The 23,777-nt window shown below is 42.3% G+C and overlaps 2 protein-coding genes across 9 annotated transcripts in view; one reads left to right on the top strand and one right to left on the bottom strand.

The window, feature by feature from the left end:
- The window catches only part of MOB3B (MOB kinase activator 3B), a 91,377-nt gene extending 71,475 nt beyond the window's left edge, over positions 1 to 19,902 (bottom strand). The window contains exons 1-6 of one of the 8 annotated variants that reach the window (XM_080572944.1): positions 19,526 to 19,902; positions 17,462 to 17,575; positions 17,230 to 17,311; positions 6,960 to 7,161; positions 5,814 to 6,122; positions 4,666 to 4,737 (exon numbers count right to left, since the gene is read on the bottom strand). The gene's annotated coding sequence lies outside the window, so the exon portion shown is untranslated. The other 7 variants (XM_080572945.1, XM_080572940.1, XM_080572947.1 and 4 more) reach the window with 7 other exon arrangements.
- Positions 7,177 to 17,216, top strand: LOC308185163 (interferon beta-like). The gene has a single exon (XM_080572949.1). The coding sequence runs from the start codon at positions 12,423 to 12,425 to the stop codon at positions 13,032 to 13,034; it is 612 nt and encodes a 203-aa protein (XP_080429075.1). The 5' UTR covers positions 7,177 to 12,422; the 3' UTR covers positions 13,035 to 17,216.
- Positions 19,903 to 23,777: the final 3,875 nt, after the last annotated feature.

Below are 23,777 nucleotides of genomic sequence, written 5' to 3'. Positions count from 1 at the left end.
AAATGATCTCCCTGTCCTCATGTCAACCCACAAGCTGTTTTTATCATATTTTCTCCCTCAGTTCTTCTGAAGAGGACAAGTGAGAGCACAGTGTGGTGCTGCTGAACTGCCTACTGGTGTGAAGTCACCACACATACATATGACTTAAAATGTAGAGGACAATTAAAAAAAATCTCTTACATTTTCAAATCCCACTGGGGGGCTTAAGGCTTTAACACAGGCAGTGGTATCCTCACACATACCACACTGAAACTTTAAAGTCACTCTTTCCAGACTTATTGCTGTTCAACAGATGGCAATCCCCCTGGTTTGATACACAGAGAGAAATAAAATAAAACAAAAGAGTATGGAAATTCAAACAGGTTAGCCACTAATGTTACAGAGAAAATACCCTTCTGGCATTCACTGAAGTAACTTTACCTGCAGAAGTGTGCAACACCTGAAATTTCACTGAGTGAACATGCTGGTGAGAACTCAGTAGCAATTATTAAGCAACATTTTTAGAAATCTACTGAACAATTTGCCCTCCCCAGAGGACAGTGTCAGAAACTAATATCTCTCTCTTGTTCGTCCTTGCTTGCTCGCAGGTAGCTATTTTTGATCTTACCTACCTGACAGAACTGACTGTTAAATTCACATGGCCTCCACCAATGCCCTTATAAATTCAGTTTACTTCCAGACACCTGATTTTAACTACATTGAACATGTTTCCATGAGGACTAGAGCATGAAATTAAAAGGCTGCAACCAGTTGAATTCAGACTCCCAGGGCTAAATCCTTTATCCAATGTATCATAAGCACTCCCTGTTACTGTCTGAAGTCTTCTACTATAACATAAATGAACCCATTGTACTTACCTTACTCTCTCTTAGAAGACCTCAAGCTAAGATTGCCTTTTAATCCTAGAAGAGAATGGCATTATGCCTGACTCAGAAAAACAGAAGTTGTATTGGTGGTGACTGGTACCACTCCTTCCACAGGCCTTTATGTATATGATAAGGTTAGTTTTACAGCCAGTCAGTTTACAAAATGAGGAAGAAGATAGCTCTGGTGCCTCATTGACACCCTCTTTTCCACGTACTCTCATCCATCATTGCATCTGCATTTTGCTGCCTGCATCAATGGAAGGTAGCCTTGAGAATTTTGGAAACTGGCTCTGCAGCAAACCTAAGTGTCTGAGTGGAAGGACCAGCTTACACAAGTGTCTCCCTGTTCATGCTCTAGTTTTACCAGACACAGCTGGATCATTAATAATAATATTTGCAATTCTGCCTCTAAAAAATGTGCTGGCACTTGTGTTTGGGTGAATGCATTTTATAAAGCACTGCACAGCAGGACTCAGGGCTGTCTAGTGGTAAAAGGAGAAGCAAAGTCGTGCTTCTTCTAAATCCCTCAAAAAGAGAGGGGAGCTGCCTAGATTTGTAGTCAGGGAGGAATGCAGAATTCCCAAGGATTTTGTACGTAAAGATTTATTTTTGCAAATTCCTTTGGTATCAGGACACAAAGGAAATCAAATTGTTTCACCTGTGCTGTTCACTGTGGAGATCAACCATATTTTTTAGCAGCTCACTCTATTAGTTCTTCTCACTAGGGAGAAGATGCATCAGCAGAAGTCTTTCCAGCCTAAGCATTTTTCTTACATTCCAAGACAAGGTCTCTTAAAGGTAGTGTCAAATCAAGATTTTGTTCAGGGCTTAGAGTGGAATGCTATCACTATTCCACACACCACATTACATTTTAGGATCCTCTTGTCCCCTACATACCCCACGGAAGCACACTGCACCTGCAATCAGCTGCATTTACTGACACTGCAGAAACCAGTAAACTGCAAGCACAGAGCACTAGAAAAGGCATGGGGAGAAGAAGCCCACACCTGCAAGTAGAATGAATTGTATGATCCAAGACGTATTTTCCTTTCTATAATTTTAGTAAAGCTATTAATGTAGTCAAGTTATGTTTGATGTCTATAATCAGTACAATAAACCAAGAAGAAATTATATTATAAAAGCTACATTAATATAAGACCTGGTTTTCAAATGGCCTCTAACAGTCCACCTGTAGTAACTGCACCTGCAACCATCTCTCATTTGGATACTCATGAATGCACACTGATCAATCCTGCTCCAAGGACTGTTACGTTGCCATCAATGCATAAACACAGACTTTTGTACACACGTCATTTAACACGGCATCTCAAACCCTCTGTCTCAAAGAACATCAATTAACAAGTAGTAATCAGTTATTTGTTTAAGGTAAGCTCTGCTGTAAGATGTAACCACAAACTTCTTATCAAAACCAATCCCACTGCCCCTTGTGTAAAGTGTATTTCCTCAAGCATTTAGAGAGCAACAGATGAAAGCAAGAACCATGCGAGTAGTCATCTGCCCAAGGTAACACTGCAGGCCAACAGCAGACCAAAGCACAAAACCACAGTCGCCTCATTCAGAGGGCTGCCATCTGTTCATAAGGTAGACTCCAGACGCATTCTTGAAGCAGAACTTTGGCACCTCTACTTAACTCAGTTTGAATCTGCTTAAAGAAAAAACAATTTCCACTGGACAATGGAGTCCTTTCGATCTAATGGATTCACACTGGAAATGAAATAAGTCTGGACTCTTAAGATGCTAGAAGAGGTAGTACAAAGTTGTCATCTTCTTATCCCTCAGGAAGTTTTGCCTCTGACCTGCTAGGATATTGCACTTTGTTTAAAGTCTCAACGTTTTTAAACTAGAATCAGCATGGGTCATAGTTATTAAGCAGCATTTTCAACCTGCAAGCAGAGCAGGAAACAGTAGAAGTGAGAGAATATGCCATCTCAAGTTTTTGGGAAAAGTACGGACACAACTCATAAGGTCTTCTGGGACAGATCAAAGATTAGAGAATGAATTTGATTTACTTCATGGGTTCACCTTTGTCTCCTGTGTGTACTTCACTCCTTCGTTTAATTGGTTTATAGCCACCTCTCTTTCACTGTCTTGTTCATTAGCCCTGGAAACTGTACCGCTTTTCAAAGAAATAGCAGGATTTTGTACTGAGGGGACTTAAGGCATCCTCTAAATCATTGTCTGAAAATACAGAGTTCTGAGGATCATAAAGACAAATGGTATAAAGGGGGAAACCTTGGAGATGAGAGAAAATGCAAAAGGCTGCCTACAAGGTTCCAAGGCACAGTATCTTCCCTCCGTTACCTGTGCCTCCTTCCAACACAGCACCTCTCTCCATCGACCTGTGACTAACAGAGGACACAGCAGTTACTCATTCACCTTGGGGCACACAGAGTAAAGGTCTCTATGTTTGAACTTATGTAGGGGATTCTCCAATTTGTGTGTACATTTGGAGTCTGACACTGTGAACAGTTTTCTGGAACCAAAATTTTTTTGGATCAGCTTAACAAAATGCATCTCCTCCAAGTTGAATTATCATTATCCCATTGAAGGAAGAAATCAGGCCTCCAATTGCTAATAAACACATCTGGGGCTGACAACCACAACAAAATTAAGGGAAAAATATTTTAGTTCAGGAAATTATCTTGTCCAAGACTCCATTATAAATATCACAAGTTGTTACTTATAAAGATGTAACTTACAAGGATATGTATTACTTGTAAAGATATTCATTACAAGAAACTAAATTCCTTAGAAACTGCTTACCATTGATCTCCTCTGTTCAATATCCAAAGGCCTATGTGTATATCCCATCCCAAGTCTCTTTACAAAGATGCAAAACCTCAATTAATTCTTCCACCCAAATTCTATCCAGAGTGAAAAAGCTCAGCGCTGAGCACTCAGAGCTGGGAGTTCCCCTCCCTTCTTACCCAATGCTGGGAGAGGATAGGTACATCATATAATTACTATTTGCTTGCCAGGCAACCACTGCTGTCAACACCCTTCCTGTGGAGCACTTTAAATTAACCTGATGCATAAGCTACGGAAGGACAACAAAAGCCCTCAGCAAGTTAATGAAACTCTTTGCCACTGAAATAACATCTCTACAAAGTACAGGTAGCCCTACACAAGGCGATAAGTTGGGTAGAAACAAACAAACAAAAAAACCATAAAACCAGGATAGCACTTTCCCTCCACTTAGTAAAATATTCTAATTTTTTAAAAATAGGAAAGAATGGGAAGAAAATCTTACCCCTTTTAGTACCACAGGGATTTGATGCAGGTTACCCACAGTTACTTCTCTTCACAACCTCACCAAGACACAGAAGGTTGTAGACATAAAACGTATTGCAACCAGAGGTCCTGCAAGACCTTGCTTTCCTCTGAGACAGGGAGTGGACAGCTCTGCTTACAAGTGAAGGACTTTTAACCAGGTGCAGTGACCAAACTGGTCAGTCCAGCCTACTGCTGTCCTGGTTGCCTGGAACCAAAATGCTGGTGAAGAAGAAAGGCATCTTTCTGACAGTAAAGAGGAGGAAGCAGTGACTAAAGGAAAGGAGAGGTAAATACAAACTCTGCTCTCTCCCCTCATCTCTCTCAAACAACATAGGCACTGAGCTGTCCCTTCTTGCCTATCATCACTAACAGAAAGGAACCATCTAAGTGGGAATTGTCTTTTAAAAATTGGTCTTCCAAATGCAATTTTGCTCCAAAGAGTTACTGAAGAAGACCTCAGGGGAAATTCAGACCCACACAAATGCTATGCAAGCAAATGACCCACCTGCAGTGCAAACCGTAGCTCTGTTGTGCTGTCCAGGGTCAGCTCAGCCTGAAATAAGATCCTACTGCATTCCTGTTAGGAAAACATTTCAACAATCTTGAAAAGTGCTGCATACAGTACTAGTTTAAACTGAAGACTGCTCTGAGCTCAAACAGGTATTAAAAAGGTCAAAACGTCAAATGCCAAAAATTAAAAAGGTCAAAATTTCACAGACTTAATCATATCCCATTTCACCTCTTCTTCCACTGTCTGGATTATGAACAGAAAGATGGTGCCACACTAACTGCACAGATGCAGACAAGAACTGAATGTCAAATAGAGGTCTCCAGACCCAGACGTTCCTGTCTGAGTTCAAAAATGCAGGACAATCAGAGTTGTTTTTACATTTTAAGTAATGGCACCGCAACCAAGGAGCATGTGTAGACTCCTCCTTTTCTGCACCAGAAAGCCTGTATGCTGCTTTCTCAACTCTATCTGCTAGATAAAAGTAATTCTCTTTCCATATCTTTAAATTAACACAGTATAAAAAAGGTCCTACTGCTGAACAAGTTTTTCATACAGAACATTTCTACTTTTTTATGTTAATGTGTCATAGCATCAGAGGTAATCAAAACTGACATAAAGCTGCCAAAAGCAGTGGTGCATCTCAGGGGTTCTCCTGGTACCACCTCGTGGATTGGGACCTGCAGGAGGAACTTCAGTTGCTTCACCCACTTGATACAGGGATGTTGCATGGCAGATAAAACCTGCTGCATTCACAGCAGCACAAGGTGATTCTCTAAATAAAAAACTTTTACCCTCCTAAATATGTAGTACACAATAGGTGTGTGTTTTAAATCTGACAATAAAATACTGTTATCAGCTTGAATTCTCCCCTCGTCACGCTAAGATTCTACTGTAGATCTCTACAAAAGCACCAGTGGTGCTTCCTAACAAACCAGAGCTTTAGGAAGATGTGCAACTCTCAGAGTCTCCAGGCTACATTAGTTTTAGTCAACAGGAGTACTGGACTACAAGGGATCTCGTTCACTGAGCCCAGTTTTATTTTTTCCAAGAAATGATGAACCTGTCCATGAACTTGCTAACATCATTGTTAGAAATAGTTGCAGGTTCTGTGCCCAGAGCTGTGTCCTGCTTGCAACGCTCACCATTCATCCCAACAGCAGTGCTGCCATGCATCCAGACAGCTAATCCAGATCTGAATCATGGTTCACAAAAGGTGACTGCTAAGTTACTAGTATAACGCATTTATCTTCCATAATTTACTCTTATATGTGTCATAAGGGTTTATTTTCAGGCCTTCTAGAAAGGGTCTTCTTTCTTCTTCTTAGCCAATAATCCTCACAGAGTATCAGTATTTCAAGCTGTTGCTCACACAAGTATCTTCATGAATGGCTGCAACAGTTCTCTAATGAATCGTTGTTGTAAAAGGACTTCACACTCTTTTCCAACAGGTTCTGTGCAAAGACATATTATATTATTGAGTACTATTTTTGTGGACCTGATCCTTCTTTAAGACAGCGAAAAGATTACAATGAAAGCAAGGCCTCTGGAGTGATGCGGTAGCTGTTTGGTCAACGCCTGTCGTGGACGTTTGCCACAGTACCTCTGCTTGTCTAACATGCAGGTGTCCAGACAGAAACCTGGCCAACTATTACTCTTTACTCTGTCACGGGTTTTAGAGCTGTCACTCCTATATCCCTCAAAACAAGTGTTACAGTGAACTGGTGTACAGTTTTGGCACATCAACAATTCCTGTGCTCGGATGCCATCCAAAACATTGATCTGTCATCTGTCTTGGTTGCCTGTCGTGTGCTGAGCAATTTCAAAACATGCATTGGTGCCAAAAGCCTAGACCACTTACTAACTGCACTGCGTGAAAAAGCACACTCCCCAGTCACTAGTTCCAGCAGCAATCTCCCCTCGTATTCTCCAAACAACCTCCTAATAAGCAAAGACTGATAAAAGACTTAGGAAACCCACGTAGCTCTTTCACAGATGGACTTTGACAAAACCCCAAGTAGTAAAACATGAACTACCAATAGTCCTTCATTCTGCAGTGAAAAAAAAACAAAAACTACACAGCAAATTGACTGAATGCCACTGGACTTATTGTGGGATTTCAAACAGGAGGTCTGTATACTTCTGATGTAGCACATGTTGTGAGAATGGATGGACCCCAAACACTCCTACATACATGGCAGACAGGACAGACACTAAGAAAACAAAGCATTTTCCCTTAGAGGCCCTACCACAGGAAATAAATAACCTAAAATAAATAAACCTAAACTTACCATCTCGGTGACCTGATCAATGTAGGTCCTGCTCCCATGCTAACAGCCATGCTCTTCCAGTCTTCCCTATGTGCCAGCACCAGCTCTACTCTACTTAGCCTCTTGAAGATACAAAGGCTTTTTTTTTCCATTATTTTTTTCCTCAGGGAGAGGGAAGAGGATTGACTTTTCAGTCAAAATAATTTCCTGGAGTAAAACAGTCCTAAGGCCAAACAGGAGATAGAGAGAGACCTGATTACATCTCTAGGTACACGCTAACTATCAGATCAGTTTGGCTGTGTGTCGTAAAACTTCACCCTCAGCTCTACATCATCTGTGCCCTGTTAGATGCTTATTCCCAAAAGTAATTTGACTGACAAAGATCTCTAAAAACATATGAAGCATGAAACATTTCCGCTGCAGCTGGGGGTAAATAAGTTGGCTGGGTGGAGCTTTCCTTATCACATTTATTGGATTTGGTGATTCAGATCTGAGGGTTTTTCACATCTGAGACAAGATACATCAAAACGTTTGCAGTCTTCCCAGAAAGAAAGAAATGGGAAAAAGAAGTGAGGCTGTCTCCTGGAAAACTGTCTGGCCTCTTGGTTGCTCATCTGCTACAGGAACATTCTAACATGACCGAACAACTTTAAAGACTAGTGGTGATTATTGCAAGTGAGAAAGCATTAGGAATGTTGTATCTGCCATCCTTGCGGAGATGATTTTCTCATGTTATTTTACTGGCTGCCAAGACAGATGAATAATAATGTTATACTAACTGTTTATTACAACTGATTGCAAGCAGATGAGAACAGTTGAGTCACAGAAATCTAACATGAAGAATTTGACAGAGCAGCCAGATGGAAATTCCCTTGGAAAACCAATCTCTGTAAGGTATTCCACCTCTGTTTTCCCAGCAGGGTATACGTGGCCCCTTTACCTTCTCCATGGCAGATGCTCCAGTGAAGACCAATCCCTGCAAGTGTTCCTTCACTTGTACAGCCTTCAGTAACGTAAATACAGGGTGAGTTGGGTATTTCATAAGCACTTGGATGAGACTATGGATTTCCTGTTGGAATTGCTGGTCACCAGCTGAGAGAAAATGACCTTAATTTGTTAGGTGGGCAGAATCTGGCAGCCCCACAGAGGCAAGGCTGCCAGAGCTGCATGCCTCCAGGTCCAACCTGCTGCAAGGAACACACACACACAGGCATACAGGCCAGTGTTGAATGAAACAATGATAATCCAGAAATTCATGTAGCCTCTCTCTAAGGACTTACAGTGTCATCTGGATTCAAAACAGGCTTGCACTTATTTGGCCTTGACCACTTATTTCCCCCCCTTTTTTTTCCCAGCATTAGACATGACACTCCCACCAGACAACCTTGACACAAAGCCTGGATAAAGCCTGATAAAATCCCAAAGCATGTAGTAGCTACATATATCTACCTTGTAAAGATGCAGTTAAAATACAGGAAAACTAAACGGCAATTTGAATGCAGGCATCATCTAGGTGAATTCAGATTGGGAACTCAGTTTGATTCACTTGACTCCTAGACATTTGCACTGGATCTGTTGCTTCAGATTTAACTTCTGAATTTTGTTTTGAGCTCCCACCTGATCCATGAAACTTTCACATCCTCAGCTCCTAGGACACAAAATAGGATCTACAGTCCAAACAAAGTTCTTTAGCCATTGCTGAAGGACAGCTGAGCTTGTGTGAGTACAGCCACCAGACACTCTGCTCACACTTCAATTCCACTATAGATTTTGTATGTTTGTAAGAACTTCTTTTTTTAAAACAACAAAAACATTTTTTCTTGTTAGAGAAACTACAGTTCTTCCAGGGACTCTAGTCCCTTTGACCAAACTCCAGATGAGTGCTTGAGAAGAAAGAACGTAATGTGAAGTTTCAGAAAACCTGGAGCACTGAAACAAAAACACAGATTCATAGCTCCTGCTTTGTTCATTCAAATCATTCTTCTCATTTCCATGGAGAAAGTATTTGCATGTCGGCAGTAACAGCCAACAACACATTCAGAAACGGTCTGTGTGACGAGACTGGTCTCAGAGTGTACGGTTTGCAGTGTTTCTCTTCCTCTCTGATTTTTGAGGAAAGGAGAGTTTCAATTCAGATGACAATCTTCATGTGGGTAAACAGATGTCCTCCAAGAAAGGGAGTTGCACAAAACATTGTGTAGAGACAATGTAACTTCCCCAGAGAGCAATCATCTTCACTTGTGCCTAGATAAGAAGCGCCAAGCCAACATGACTGTGATCTCTAACCAAGGCCAAAACATTCATCCACAATGAACACATCTCACTCCTTCACCACCTACAATCAACTCATCTGGAAATGACTGTGAATGGTTTTTCCCTTGTTTCTTCTTCTGGGAGAAAAGAAAGTTTCTTCGGTTACTCCAATAACACCTAAAAGACTTTTAATTATTGCTCAATCTCCCATTGAAAATGTAATGTTTTTCACAACATCCAAATAGGTCATGGATCATCTAAGAAGTCACAATGGAAGGAAGACAAAGGATGACTGGGGATGTGATTAATCACTCCAGTGTGTAAACAGAATTCAAAAACAAATTAACAAAAAAAACCCTCCGTTTAACAATGGATCAGATCCATTTCTGCCTCACAACACTAAGCTGTTTTTCTGTGTTGCTTCTGATTTAAGCCAATGTTGTTCCACTTAATGCAAGAGAGCTATGCATGTATATATGCCAAATTGAAGTTTTGTGGAGGTCTGAGATTTTCTCTACAAAGCTCGAGCCAATGTGAAGGTGAAATGAATTGGCACGTAATTCTGAAATGAACTACCAAAATCATGGCCAGACATTAAAACTGCGTTCCTGCTGGTAAAGCGTTTGGACCAGGCCCTGGTTCCTCCTGAGTTACTGTACAGACATCCTAAGTACAATTAGTCCAGCTGTACCTAGACCCGGATCCAACTTGTTTTATTCCCACATGATACCTTGAACGGACGCACTTCAACATACTTAACTAATCTCTCAATACACACTTCCAGCCATGCATCAAGGTCTGTTTCAGTCTGCTACTTACTTTTGTTCTGCTCTGTCAAGTCAATCAAGCCAGAATCCTCCGACACTTTAACTTCAATTGAAAAGGACATGCTCTACTGCCTTTTTTTAGCCCTCACTTTGTGTCAACAGAAAAAAAAGGTCAAAGCAGAGTAATATTTGCTACTGATTTAGACTGTGTAGTGACTAGTAAATGCACTGTGTCCTGCAGTCTTTTGTGACAGATGCTGTTTCAGAACTTACAGTTATTCCTCCAGTATAAGCTTCCGTAATCTTTTATGACAATAAACTTCAGTTAGATGTTTTGATCTTCAAAACACTACATGCTAACTACAGTTTAGCTTAAATCATTTTGATACGTGCACAGACTTCAAGAAAATGTAAAGATATACAACAAAGGCAATGCCTCCAATTAAGTTTAGATCCCTTGCATACTAGAAGTCGTATGTGTCAGTGCTCAACAGTACAGATACAGCAAAGAGCTAGAGAAATGTAATAATCCTTTCGTTCTTAAAAAAAAAAAAAAAAGAATGGAAAGATAAAGTAATTGAATGTCTCACCGATGGGTTTCTGCGGCATTCTGTGGTATATTCATGCATTAAATCTGCCATACCCTTCCTCATTCTGTGTCCAGTCTTTCAATCACAAAACCATACTTCCCACAACTTCATTCAAAACTTAACTTCTCTGAAGATCTCTCGCTGTTAATAATTTATGACAACACCACAATTATTAGTACAGCATCACCATCAGCAGTAGCAAAACAAGGAAAATAACCACAGGAGCACTACCACGTCAGTAGGGTCCTACTGTATACCTGATGAAGTCATCATGAAGCTTGCTAAAGAAACTGCTCATCCATAGCAATTTTTCAGTCTGTCACACTCTAACAGATCCTCCCAAGCATTAATAGGATAATTTTAGCAAAATGTTTTCTAATCTCAAGAGCATCCAGGAGTTCCTTTGCTGCTCACATCAAACATTCTTGAATTTCGACATTTTCCATATCCTCTTCAAAATATCCCTGCAATTATGCAGGCTGAATTAGATGATGGCACATCCCCTGGCTTTGTGAACTCTGTACGCTTCAGCAACCAGATCAGGTCAGTTCACATACAGATTTAGCAAACCTTAGAGATTCCACAAGAGAGGAAAATCTACCCTCTAAATGCCTTGTAACGTCTGCTCATCTGAATCCCCAGCACAGTCTTCCCACTCAATCTACACTGAGTTCCCATACTACAATCACAGGAGCCAGCTAAGTGGGCTGACCGCTGCCTTCGCGGCACCTCCCTGGTGCACGATCAGGAGTTGACACATCAAGCAAGCCCTCTCCTGCCAACCCGCAGTGCTCCGCTTACGTAGGTTGGTCTCAGAGCTGCCATCACAGCAGGACAAGGCTGCTGGGGCACTTCGGTCAGCACAGCCTCAGGCAGTCCTGCTACCAGCTGGCCCGCAACCTCAATACCCACGGAACTGCACTGGCCTGATGCTGGGAAACCCATTCCAGCGTTATTCTGGCTAGCATGGTCCTGAAGACAGGGCATTTTGCTACCAGCACAGGTAAATTCAGTCTCCCTGAGAGCTTATCTTTACAGGAGTAGGCTTCAGAACAGCAGCTGCCTTCTCTGCACCATAAGGAAGTCCTCTTCTTTACCTAAAAGAACACTTGATGGTGTCAAAAATTTAGTTTACGGTGTCAAAAATTTTGACTCAATTATGGGTTTAGTCAAAATCTAGGCTCGTTCACCTGGTGATAAAGTAGAAGAAAGCTCTTCTGAGCTGCAGATGATCACAGATACTGGGGGAAAAAGGCATCTGTCCTAGGAGTTGTACACACTTCTTTTTGCCAACATTGTGATAGCAACAAATGCCCTAGTGAGTCAATGCTGTTGTGTCAACAACAGGGTTCTTCTGCTAATAAAATTTAAGCCACTCCCCAAACACAACAATTTGTCCTACAAGAAAAAGACATCTGTTTTTAAATCAATGAAATTACATCTTGCTTAGGGCACATAACTGTTAGCTAGGGTTGTGATTCTTTTTTCACGCTGTTTTCCAACTTAAGCATAAAAATAAAATTTCTCAGCATAAAGCAATTCTAGTAAGAATAAGAAGATTAAACGTCATTATCAGATGCTGATCTGCCCATGTCCACTGACTAACCATATTGATTCACTTACTCTTCTTTTAATGAAATGAAGTTACAGTAGAAATGAGCAAGCCTTTGCAACTGAAAGCAACAGCAAACTTTGGCCAGAATCACAGTTGACAGAAACACAATTCCTACAAAATGAGTAATACCCAACATGTCACACAGGGGAAATAAATTCAGAGTCATGAAAAAGCAGCATGTGAACACAGAAAAGACAACCAAGAAACTGCAGGCTTACAGATCTGCACAACGGCAAGTAATGCTGACCACTTCATCAGCATGACCATCTTGGTTCAGAGGAGTTTGCTGCAAGTTTGCATTGCCTTGGCCTTGTATACCAAAATCTCACACACAGTTTGCCTTTTCCAAGGAATCAAAGCAAACTACCAGAACATGAACTTTCTGCGCAAAATGGGTGGATATTTTTCTCAGGAGTGTCTCAACGAAACAACTGATTTCAGATTTCCCATGTTGATTACGAAGGTCACAAAGAAGAATGTCACAGTGGTTATCTATGAGTTCCTCCAACACACCTTCCAGCTATTCAGCAGAAATCTTCCCGAAGGCACCTGGAGTACAAGCAATATCGAGAAATTCCAAAATGGAATTCATCATCAAATTGAAGAATTGGAGACGTGCGTGCTAGAAGAGCTACCAAAAGCAAGGAACAGCTTTCAGGCATGGATCCTAAAAAGCACAGGTCTCGGTGTGAAGAAGTACTTCCAAAGAATCTTCAACTTCCTAAAAGATAAGCAATACAGCCACTGTTCCTGGGAAGCCGTGCAAATGGAACTGATATCATGCCTTATAATTTTTGACAGCCTTATGAAAACCACACATTATAAAGAGGTAAAATCTTTTGTATTTGGCTTCTTTGTGAGAATCTGGTAATTTTCCCCTTTCTGGTAGGTTTTAAACTTCTGCATTTCAAACAATTTCAAATTGGTACTTGCTTACAAAAAGCATTCAGTGCTCTAGGTTAAGCAAGTAGAGTACTTCAGTGAATGTTGGTATGAATGTTGGGGCAGCTGGTATCACCACCTTCTGTTGAAGATGACCTTTTCTAAAAAGGTGTGGATAGTGTCTCTACATATTCTCTCTCTGCGCTGCAAAATATTTTGTGGTCTTCCCATGGAATATGCCAGTTGTTTTACAATCTGAAACTCTTGCATTTAGACGCTGCATTGATTTTACTTCTGTATTACTTCTCCTATGCAGAAAGAGGTCCAAGGTGCAGAGATCCGTAAGATAGACAGACCTTCCTAGAGTCCTGTACGCCGCGCAGATCTTAATTTACAAAACAGATGAGAATATAGCATGACTCATCTGTCTGACATATTAACAACAGAATATAATAACAACAAAACTCCTTAAACTCAAAAGTCAAAAATAATGGTGCGTAGAACTTCCAAGCTCAAAAAGTCTATTTCCAGCCTTGATCCTTATCTTGCAAATAGACACATCCCTATGAGATACAGAAACCATCTTGCTATACAGAATATTTAATAACTACAGCATGGCTTTTTAGGATAAGTTGGTTCACATTATTACAGAAAACATCTATCTGTTCTATCTGCTTTCAGTTCATAACCAGACAAGATTAATCTGAAAACATTTACAATATGGACATAGATCTAAACAAATTTATTCCACTCCTCCCCTACCATCTTTGCTTCCTCTGTACAGGCAGAGCCAGGCCGTGCTTTAAATCACCACCTGTCTTCATCGGTTTAACTGCTTCCCAAAAGACCTTGAAAGCCTTGGACCTCCATGCCATTCCCTACGTATGACAACACTTCTCGACATGGATTTTTCCCACTTCAGATTTCTAAGAATACCTGATTCCCAAAGTACGTTCACCATAATGGAACATGTTCAATCAGAATGCAAGAGCTAAAAAATACATCTGCGGCTATATGGGAATGAAAAAGAGGGAAAATTCTAAAGACAAAAAGTTCAATATGCTGCTACTATTACCTGAATCTCAACATTTTGCCTGAGAAGTGACGGGCTGGACAGCAACTGTCAATCAGTATCTTTCCCTTGTTTAAAAGGAACACATATATCGAAATCCATTCTCACTTCGAAAAAAAAAAAAAAAAGGAAAACTAACAGAGTAGGTACAACTGCCTAATTTTATACGTGTAAATTAAACATAGAACTAAGGTGGTCAGGCCCACACCCATCACTCTCATGCACTCCTATTTGAGAGAAATGGGAAAAAGGGAATGGATTTCAGTCTCCTGCATGTGTCTGCTCTCAATCACCAATGTAAAAGGTCAGTTCTTTCACCAGTTGTATAGGGAGCACAAAATCAATTAGGAACATTCACAACGAGCTCATTAATCAGTCTCTAAAGTGGAATCTCTCTTTTGCTAATTCAAGTACTCTGCAACTAAATCGGGACCACAGATGCTTGAAGTTTTTTTGCTGCTATCAAGCATTCCATTCTGAATTTTTATTAATTTTTGCATTTAATATATGGTTACTGTAAGCAATTCATATAGCCCAATTTTGGATAACCAACTAAGTAACTTGATGAATTGCAGCCCATGAACTTGAGTTTTCCCTACGCATCACGCAAGATGATGCTACTCAAATCTGCACTTGGATTTCAGCCTCAGAAAAGCCAACAGTCAGCACAGGGTACAGCAGATATGACTTGACACAACCTCACACGTCCTATTAGATTTCTTTAATTCTTTAACAGATTAAAGAATATTTTGTGCAGGTAACGAGAGCCCATGAACAAAAGCCCATCCCCGGCCAGTGTGGAAACATTAGCCTCCTTTATCTGCCCTTCTGGAGAAGAACTTTCATTAATTTTAACCAGATATGCCTATTAACTCATGTGCTTTACTATCAGTTGTGACCGACATTTCAAGATGCAGTTTTATTTTGAAAAGGATGAACAGGGAGATTGTAAAGCCACATATTCATTAGGTGATAATTCGCAGTATCCAGGTAACCTTAACTCACTAGTGCCTGTTAATTGTAGGGAACAGACAAACAAGTGTCCATGCCAGCTTTCTGCAAACACCTTTGCTTAAAGTCAATTCTATCTTACAGAAGAAAAAAGAAGCTATTATAGCTTATAGCCAACACCATTTTCACATTTCCTGTTAGTAATTCCATGCTAACCCTCAATGAGGACACATATGCAGCATTTCATTCTTGCGGAAAGAGAAGACCACAGTTAATCTCAGGCCATGTAACGATTATTTCAAGTCAAATAGCTTTGAATCTTTATCTTTTCCTTTAAAGGAACATTTCGAAATGAAGTACCACACTTTGCTAAGAGAAACCCTAGAGTTCTGTTGTTACATGTAACTTTTATGATTACTGTAACTGACGACTCGAAGAATCAAAAATACGTCTGTTCAAATTTTCTTAAGTTGTGGTTTTTGATACCACTGTGGATACACACCACTTCAATACCTACCTTTAACATGCACTCTATTATCATGTCAGTGGGTATTTCCACTTCAGAACGGGATGAACAAAGGCATTTAATTGTGAAAGCAAAAATGGTGTTATAACCACTGAGGGGTTGGAATTAGATGATCTTTAAGGTCCCTTCCAACCCAAACCATTCTAGTATTCTGTAAGACTCTCAGAATCAATAGAGAGATCCAAAGCCACTGAAAATTTCTTGTAAGGAAAAACCTAACTCCGTTTCCAGATCCAGGAACTGGATAGTTTCTTGAATATTCAATAAAAGAAGAAAAAGGGCGATTCTGTATTTTGCAGAGAAGCACTATCTGAAATGTTGACTGCTAGCTTTTGTACCATGCAGTACTGGTCAGTGAATGGTTGGGTCACTTTGAAATATAGACAGCTGTCTGATGGAGAAGATAAATTGCAGTTCTCTCAAGATTTATAGGTGGATTAAGTTTTTTAAGACCAAAGAGTGAGAAATAAAACAGGACTTCATTTCTTACAGCCCTCAGCCATGTTTCTTTGGTTTAACACACGGAGTGATACTTGGTCGTGGGCTGTGTCAAACCTCCCCCAGCTCTTTTAAATGTCTGTTGAGTACTCACTCCAATCCCTGATTTACAGACTGCATTCATTTGTCTGCTTGCATTTGTTTTAAAACATCAAAGCTGCTTAATTAAGATAGATATGTTTTCTTTTTTTCTTTTTTTTTTTTTTTGGTTTTGTACTCCCAAATGGTAATAAATGCAAAGTTACAAAAAGAAAAATCAAAAACCAACCAACCTCAGTACACTGGGGAAAGGCTCGTTTTTAAGCCCAAAGGGGCAATCTACTACCAAGTACCTGGATACGCTACACATTACTAGCCAAGGAATTTGCCACAGCCCTTCTGCATTAAACACCTGTCTCTTGTAGTAGCACGAGCATATGGATCAACCTTGAAACAAAAACAGAAAATGCATTTTTTCTGACTGTAGTGGTGCAGAAAGAAAATGCCCTCAGCAGCAAAAGAGGCAAATATTTTAAATTAAATCTGAACACATTTCTTAGAGCAAAGAGATCTTGGAAGGTCTTCAATGGTTAGACTGAAAGGTTAGACTGAAGAGCCCCTTGCTCTTAAGAAGCATGTTCCCATGAAGATGTCCGATTAGGCTAAGTCACTCTTTATCTTTTGTGAGGAATATTGGACTAAAGTTATGGTTTACAAGTCAGGATGACCCTATTTAATATCCTTCTCCCAACCCCAACTTTTTCAATCCCACATTCTGGTCCTGCTCTATCATTTATTGAATCTTTTCCTCAGCTCAGCAGAAAAGAGAAAGTGAAATGTGGCAGCAAGACTTCTTAACGACCACAGGGAAAGAGAGCAAAACCTCCTGCTCTGTTACTGTCTGATCCAAAATCCCTTAAATGACAGCCTCTCAGTCTCTCTCTGAAATATTTACTCTTAGACCTTCAGCCATTCCTGTCTTTTCTTTGTGAGCATTTGTCCTTTTCTTTCCTACTAATATGCTAATTACCCATCACCAAATAAGCTTACTGCAGTAGTAAGCTGCAAATTTCCCCAGAAGTAAGTTTAAATGTACACGAGCTAGCATTAAGATTCCAGTTACATCCTACTCCTCTCAGCTTCCTGTACCCATCTTACCTGCACAGGCCTAAGTCCACGGCTCAGAGGAGGCTCACAAACTGATGTCTGTCCAAGGCACCTCTGAAACATCAATAATTTCCTAAAGCAGAAAAATGAAAATAATGTTGTTTTTTCTGTATTCTGAGAACTCACCTGACTCATGGTAAAGATTAAATATTTAACAAAGAATTATATCACATGGTTTTCCTGTAACATTTCTGTAACATAAACAATAAGTACTCCAAATTACCCTGAGATCCACGTTTCCAGGGTACTCAGCCCTCTCTGCTTCTCTTAGTTTCTGTTCCAGAACACAAGTACCTTCCTCTGGGATCTTGAATGATGCTGAGTAGTTTGCTGGCAGCTGATAAAGAAACATTTATTGTGACAGAAGTATCAGCAAAGGAGCTGAAGTGATTTGGTCCAGTCCCAAGTTTCACATCGCTCAGTAATGTGTTCTAAGCAGCACCGGCTACTACACCAACACTGTAGCAAACAGTATTAAATCCTAATTCCTAGCTGCTTGATGCCAAACAACACCATACTCTTCTGCATCCACCTCTTTCTACTCTTCAGCACTTTCTGAAAGCCAGTATTGCTTGACTGCACCCTGCATACCTTGTGTTCCTCTTCCTTCTGTCCTGCCTGCTCTGAGATTTGCACACTGTCTCTGCTACAAAAGAACAGTCTCTTCCTCTTTCATGCCAGGAACACTCTTCTCTCCCCCCCTCTCCCCCCTGCCAAGAGGAGAAGGAAATCTGTCACAAATGTTGGTTGACTCAGAAGAGTATGCAGATGAATAGGAAACTTAGGATAAGTTGCTTCACTATGGTGGGAGAGAGGGCAACAGGTTCTCTAACTACATACTGGAGAGCACCCAGACTGTGAACTCCCCAGTTCAAAAACATCCATAAAATTTTCTCCTTCTGTTCCACTCTTTACAAGCAGTGACAGTACCCCTGGTTATAGATGAATTATACCTGTGCAAATTATACCTCTATCCTAGCTGAAACCAGGACACTAAAAATGCAATTAAATAGCTTGAGGAACAAAAACAACCCTGTTGTCTGTATGAGAAATTACAGCAATATGAGCAGAGGTGGGAAGGATCCTCCGCCACCCTTTATCCCTCCGATAATCAAAGAGGCAACCAGTTCTTGCTCTGACTTGGTTCAGGACACACCCCAGCATCATTTGGAACATTTTGTTTATGAGCGCTGCCCACAGCCAGCCTCAGAACAGGCTGATCTGACCACCAGGTTGGAGCAAGAAGGCTTCTACATCTTCGGATGCCATCTGGATGCCAGAAGACAGGCAGATGGTTTGCAGGATCAGCTGCAAGCAGGACTCCCCAGGATCCCCGCCAACCAGGACCGCTCCATGCTTGAGTTGCAGCTCTTAAGCCAACAGTGGGTACCTCTAGGGCTTGCTGGTTCTCGCACCAGCAGTTCCTCACTTCTCCGTAACAAGCCCTGGGTAAGCCTCTGGGAGACCAGCTGTCAGGCTGTCACACCGTGACGATGCAAAGATGTGCACGGAGATATCAAATCCACGTTCCTCCAGTGAATGAGGAAGTTTATCGCAAACCACTTTTCAAGGAGCAGACATCCCCGCAAACCAAACACAAGACCCGGCATGCTGAGCCTGTCCCTAAACCACACAGGTCCGCGGCATGGCTGCTCAAGTCACCAACTTCACCCCTAGCGTGAAGCGAAGCGCAGCCACGATGACGTTAGCCATGCCACCAAAAAAAAGGACAAAAAGAGGTGAGCAGGGAACTCCCAGCCTGCGGTGCCCCGTCCACATGCCTCCATGGCTCTGCTCTCACCTCTCCCTTGGCGGTGAGGGTGAGAGGGTTGGGAGGGCGACGCCAGGCTGGGATTTTCCAAACCCGCCTGGATTTCAAGCAGGGTGCCCAAACACCCCACAGAGCCTCAGCAGCAGGTCTGCGGGGCCAGCACCTCGCCGAGTGAACCCCAAAGCCCTGCGGGGATGCGCGCAGCACCTACCTGTGGGGTGGAGGGGCAGAGCCCCTCCAGGGGCTCCGGAGCCCGGCGTGCCCTTCTGGCCCGACACCCCGCAAAACTGAGGCGGGGGCAGAGGGGCACGCACGGAGCTCGGAGCCAAGCCCGGCCCGGAGGAGAGGGGGGAGCCGGGGTCCAGCGGAGGGAATGGGGGGGTACCGCCACTTGGGCTAAGAACAGTGGAAATAGGGCGGGCGGTGCGCGGGGGGCGCCACCGTCCCGGCCGCCCGCTGCCGCCGGGGAAGTTCGTCCCTCAGCCCGGTACCGACTCGCCGCCGCCCCCGCCTTACCTCCACCTCTCCGCCGCCCGACCAGGTGCCTGCCCCGCCGCACGCCGAGGCGGAGGCAGGACGCAGCTCCCCCGCCCCGGCCCCACAAGCCTGGCACGGCTCGGCCCCGGCACGGCTCGGCTCGGCTCGGCTCGGCCGCCCCCTGTCGGGCGCGGGGCGGCCGCGCGGCCGCCGAAATGGCGGCGCTGCCCTGAGGGGAGTCCCGCGGGGGGCCCTGCTGCACCGCTCGGCCCCCCGGGGGAGCTCGCCTCGTCCCGGCGGACTTTGGTCAGTAATTAGGCAGGGAGGTCCCTAAAACCTCCCCGCGGGGCTCGTCGTAACCCTGAGGGGGTCAGTTTGTGCTGCAGGGTCGTATAAGTGTGCCCACGGCGGGGCAGAGTCCCAGACATAACCCCTTCCGTCGAGGTAGCAGGATGAGATAAAGCACTATGTGCCCATCGTTTTTTTGAGGCTTATCTGGTCCGTGGAGTCTGTGGGACTCTGCTGTCCCGTTGTACAGCTAAACACACCTTTACAGTCACGATGTTGAGACTGTCTTGGTAGGAAAAATAAAGACGCCCTCCTAGCTCAGCAAAAGCCTCTTTCTTTTCCATGCCTGCAAAGACTTGAGGGCCTTGTGACTTATCACTTGAGCCAGTGGGAAAAGAAGAATCAGGAGGAAAAGAGACGGTGTATCAGCCGAGGCCCCTAACCCAAAATAAAATGGCACCTCAGCCTGGTTTGACACTGTCATTACTGCATCTCACGTTACCACATAGGAAACTGAAAGACAGTAAAATATGTGTACAGAAAGTTTGTGGGATTAGATCCCTAAAAAGAAGAGAAGTGGAAAGAAAACACTACACTCAGAAGTCGCTATAATATTTGGAAAGACTTTTTGGCAAGCCAGGTCAAAACCCCAACAACTTTGGCTAATGGAGAAGACAGAGTAAAACTATTTTCAAGCAAGTATCCTGTTAAAAATAACTGAACCACCTGCACAAGCTATAGTCTTCCCACTGTACCAGTAGCCCCACAAGTTTAAAACCTGCATCCTGCTAAAGCCTGTGGAGAAGGATGTTTTAGAAATGCAGTAGGTTAGGCTGACAAGATCAATTTTATTATATACACTCAAACAAGGATAGACAGTGTCATTGAGTACAGGATTCTCCTTTCTGAGAATCACTAATGCATATCAAGTAACCGCCAGCTTTGCCAAGGCAGAAATTATTTTTGGTGACAAACTATGGCCCCAAAAGGACAAACTACAGACACGATTCTTCTCCCAAATCTCAGTCCCTGACACCCTTGCTCCTTTCTAATCATCACAAATCACTGGAGGTGTTAGCAGACTCCAGCCAGAGCAAGAAGTGAAAGAGACAAAGTGCTCAAGGGCACATGAAGGACAGGTGACTTTCCAAGGAAGACGTGAGCACCTCCCTTACGAGCAGTCACGTTGTCCACTGGTACACGATGACCCCACAGCCACACTTTAACAATCAATGTTTTTGCTGCTGTCAGAGAAGCCAGTGACCACGACCGCGAGCTGCATCAATCAGTTTGCTCCTGCAGAATTTAGCCAGGAATCGATTCAGTTGCATATGCCATGTTATTCTAAGCAAAAATGCCAACACCAAGGCTGTTTCTTCTTCCGACAACACAAAATGTGCAGCTTAAGTAATAAATGAGATCTTCAGATTAATTATCCTCAGTACAAGCAAAATGAAATGTAATTTAATTCAGCAACAAATGGGTGAAGATGGCTGTTTGTCTTCTACTACTGGGGATGCAGAACAGAGGAGGACACAGATGGGGCAGATCACAGTGGTACTGTAATAATTCTTTTCAGAGGTGATTTCTTCCTTATTTTCTTCCCTTCCTCTCTCTTAAATGGCATGCCCTTTGAGGAAATAATGCTTAGTCTGCAAAGAAAGAATGAGCTGAGAAGGACTAATGGTATTCTAGTCTCTGCTCCTACTAAAACCAGAAAACCTCTGTCTCTACCATAGCATTGGTATCGTTTCACAGCAGGTGATTTTACCTATTACAAGGATAACAGTGGGCTCAGGAGTGCCTCTTTCATCTCACATCACAGTGATAGGAGATCATACCAGATAATTGCCCAGAGTCAGACATATTAAAGATTATTGGTAAATCTCATGCAAACTATTCTTTTTCTTTTACAACCAAGCACAAAAAATGTTCTACCAAACTGGAATGTGAGGAGGGACAGATATGGAGAGACATTTCCTACAGGTGACCCCACTGTAGGTGAGGTCCAAAACCAGCAGAAATGTTCTTCCAACTTGTGATTGGGTCCAGACATGGCTTTCTTCAATGCAATGCCTTTTAGTAAAGGAAAGAAGCAGGAAGGTTTCTATGGGAATATATCAATATTTAGAAAATGAAAGTCACGAACAGGGAACAGAGGGACAGGTTTAGTTACATATTAGCAACAATAAAACTTGTTTTCATCTAATGGTACTACTTCAGTGCAGCTAGCATTGTATTGAGTGAAAGGATATTTTTATTACCCTTTCAGCCTGGACATGGTATACATATTTTGTTTTGGTTTTGTCCCATTAATCATGGCCACTGTAGGCACATACTGACTGCTCAGCATCCTGAGACAGCCGGTAGACCTGCCAGTGGAGGGTGGGAACATTTTACAGCCCCTCGCTTGGAGTTCACACGCAGAGAACTGAAAGGCCTCATCAACAGCAGGCAGGTGGCACTTTAGAAAACACACACAGGCTTGCAGGCTTCCCAGCAGCAAAATCTGCTTTACTTATGAACAACATAAACTAGCAAAAACAGCCTGTGCTGGTGGTGTTCTGCTAGGTGTTGGATGTTCTTGGTGCTTGGATGTCCGTAAAGAACCAAGATCTTGCAAGTGGAGCTAAAACACTTCTCCTGTGGCTCTTTTCTCTCTGGTTATTTTGTGCATGACATGATTAAACTCATGTACTTCCCTGGCGGATCACTAAGTTTACGCACATCTATTTGCCTACCCTGATGTATATTTGCACAGAAGATGCTGGAACTTTTTGTCTTTGAGATCTGTATCCCTTAATTAACCTTTTGAAACCAGCTAGAGTTTGACCTGGGGACAAGGAGATGAGTAGAAACATGGATGTAACCAAAATTCTACCATAAACCCTGCTTTATCAAGAAAAAAAAAAAAAAAGATAAAATTAGAGCCTGCCTCATCCCCTTTCCTTTTTCATGTGGCCCGCTATGGTTTTGGCTTAAGACTGGAAGAAATAGCTGTGGCTTTGTTAAACCTGATTTAAATTAGGAGATAATTTTTAATCAATTATAAATCAAACCTGCTTAGTTTTAGATCAAGATCCAGAATCAGCTTAAACCAATGCAACTGAGGCCATTGTGGGATGCTTACTGGAAGAATCAGCTGGGGCTGTTTAAGTAGTTAAGAAGTTACTGTCCACAGCAGCTGATTGCCTCCCAATTGGGGTGAGTAATATACCCAAGGCTGACTCTGCTTTACTTTTTCATTTAGGTCAACCACCATCAATGGCAGTTCAGGCCAGCTGATTTCGCAGTAAAGTAGGTTTAGGAGCTGTAGGTATGTTAAGCTGCAAAATAATGAAATAAGGAAATAAAAACCTTGGAATTACAACTTCAACAACTCATTCTCTGAAGCAAGTATGTCTTTGTGTTTACCAACACTCAATTCTGCATGCTTTAGGACTGGCCCTGCGACTGACTATAAGCTACAGAGCTTTTCAGAAAACACGGAACTGTGCCAGCCTACACCTGCTGAGCATATGGCCAATGACATGTAACTAAGCTGCTATCAGATACATTGTGTTTGGAAGATTTCTTAAAAGTTAAATAAATAATAATAATTAAAACAAACAAACAAAAACACTAAGTCCTTTTTTTCTGCTATTAAATCTAATGTTATCCAGGGTACCAAGGGTGTGACCAATGTAACCTTTATATCTGCAGATCATGTCTTTCTGTACAGCCACCTTCAGAAGACTGTTCCTCCCTTTAGTCACCAGAAGGATTTTTCTCCCCTGCCAAGGCTATAGAAAGATGATTTTGTAGAGAAATTGAAAACAAAGAGTCAACACATACAGAGAACCAGTCAATGAAGTTCTGAATAGGTTACAGCCCACAGTTCACAGCACAACCATCCTCCACGCAGCACCAAGCACTAAGTCCCAATTTAGCCCCGAGTTACAAAGGGCAATGAAGGCCAGCTGCCCTTGAAAATCCTGTACCTGGGGCAGACCTAGCATGGTTG

The sequence above is a fragment of the Anser brachyrhynchus genome (assembly GCF_964034855.1).
Source record: "Anser brachyrhynchus genome assembly, chromosome: Z".
NCBI lineage: Eukaryota > Metazoa > Chordata > Aves > Anseriformes > Anatidae > Anser > Anser brachyrhynchus.
The sequence above is the reverse complement of the archived record's forward strand: the minus strand, read 5'-3'. Positions and strand labels throughout refer to the sequence as shown.

Bases quoted from the DNA above. Each gene is read 5' to 3' on its own strand.
- LOC308185163 (XM_080572949.1), top strand. From the start codon at position 12,423: ATGACCATCTTGGTTCAGAGGAGTTTGCTGCAAGTTTGCATTGCCTTG.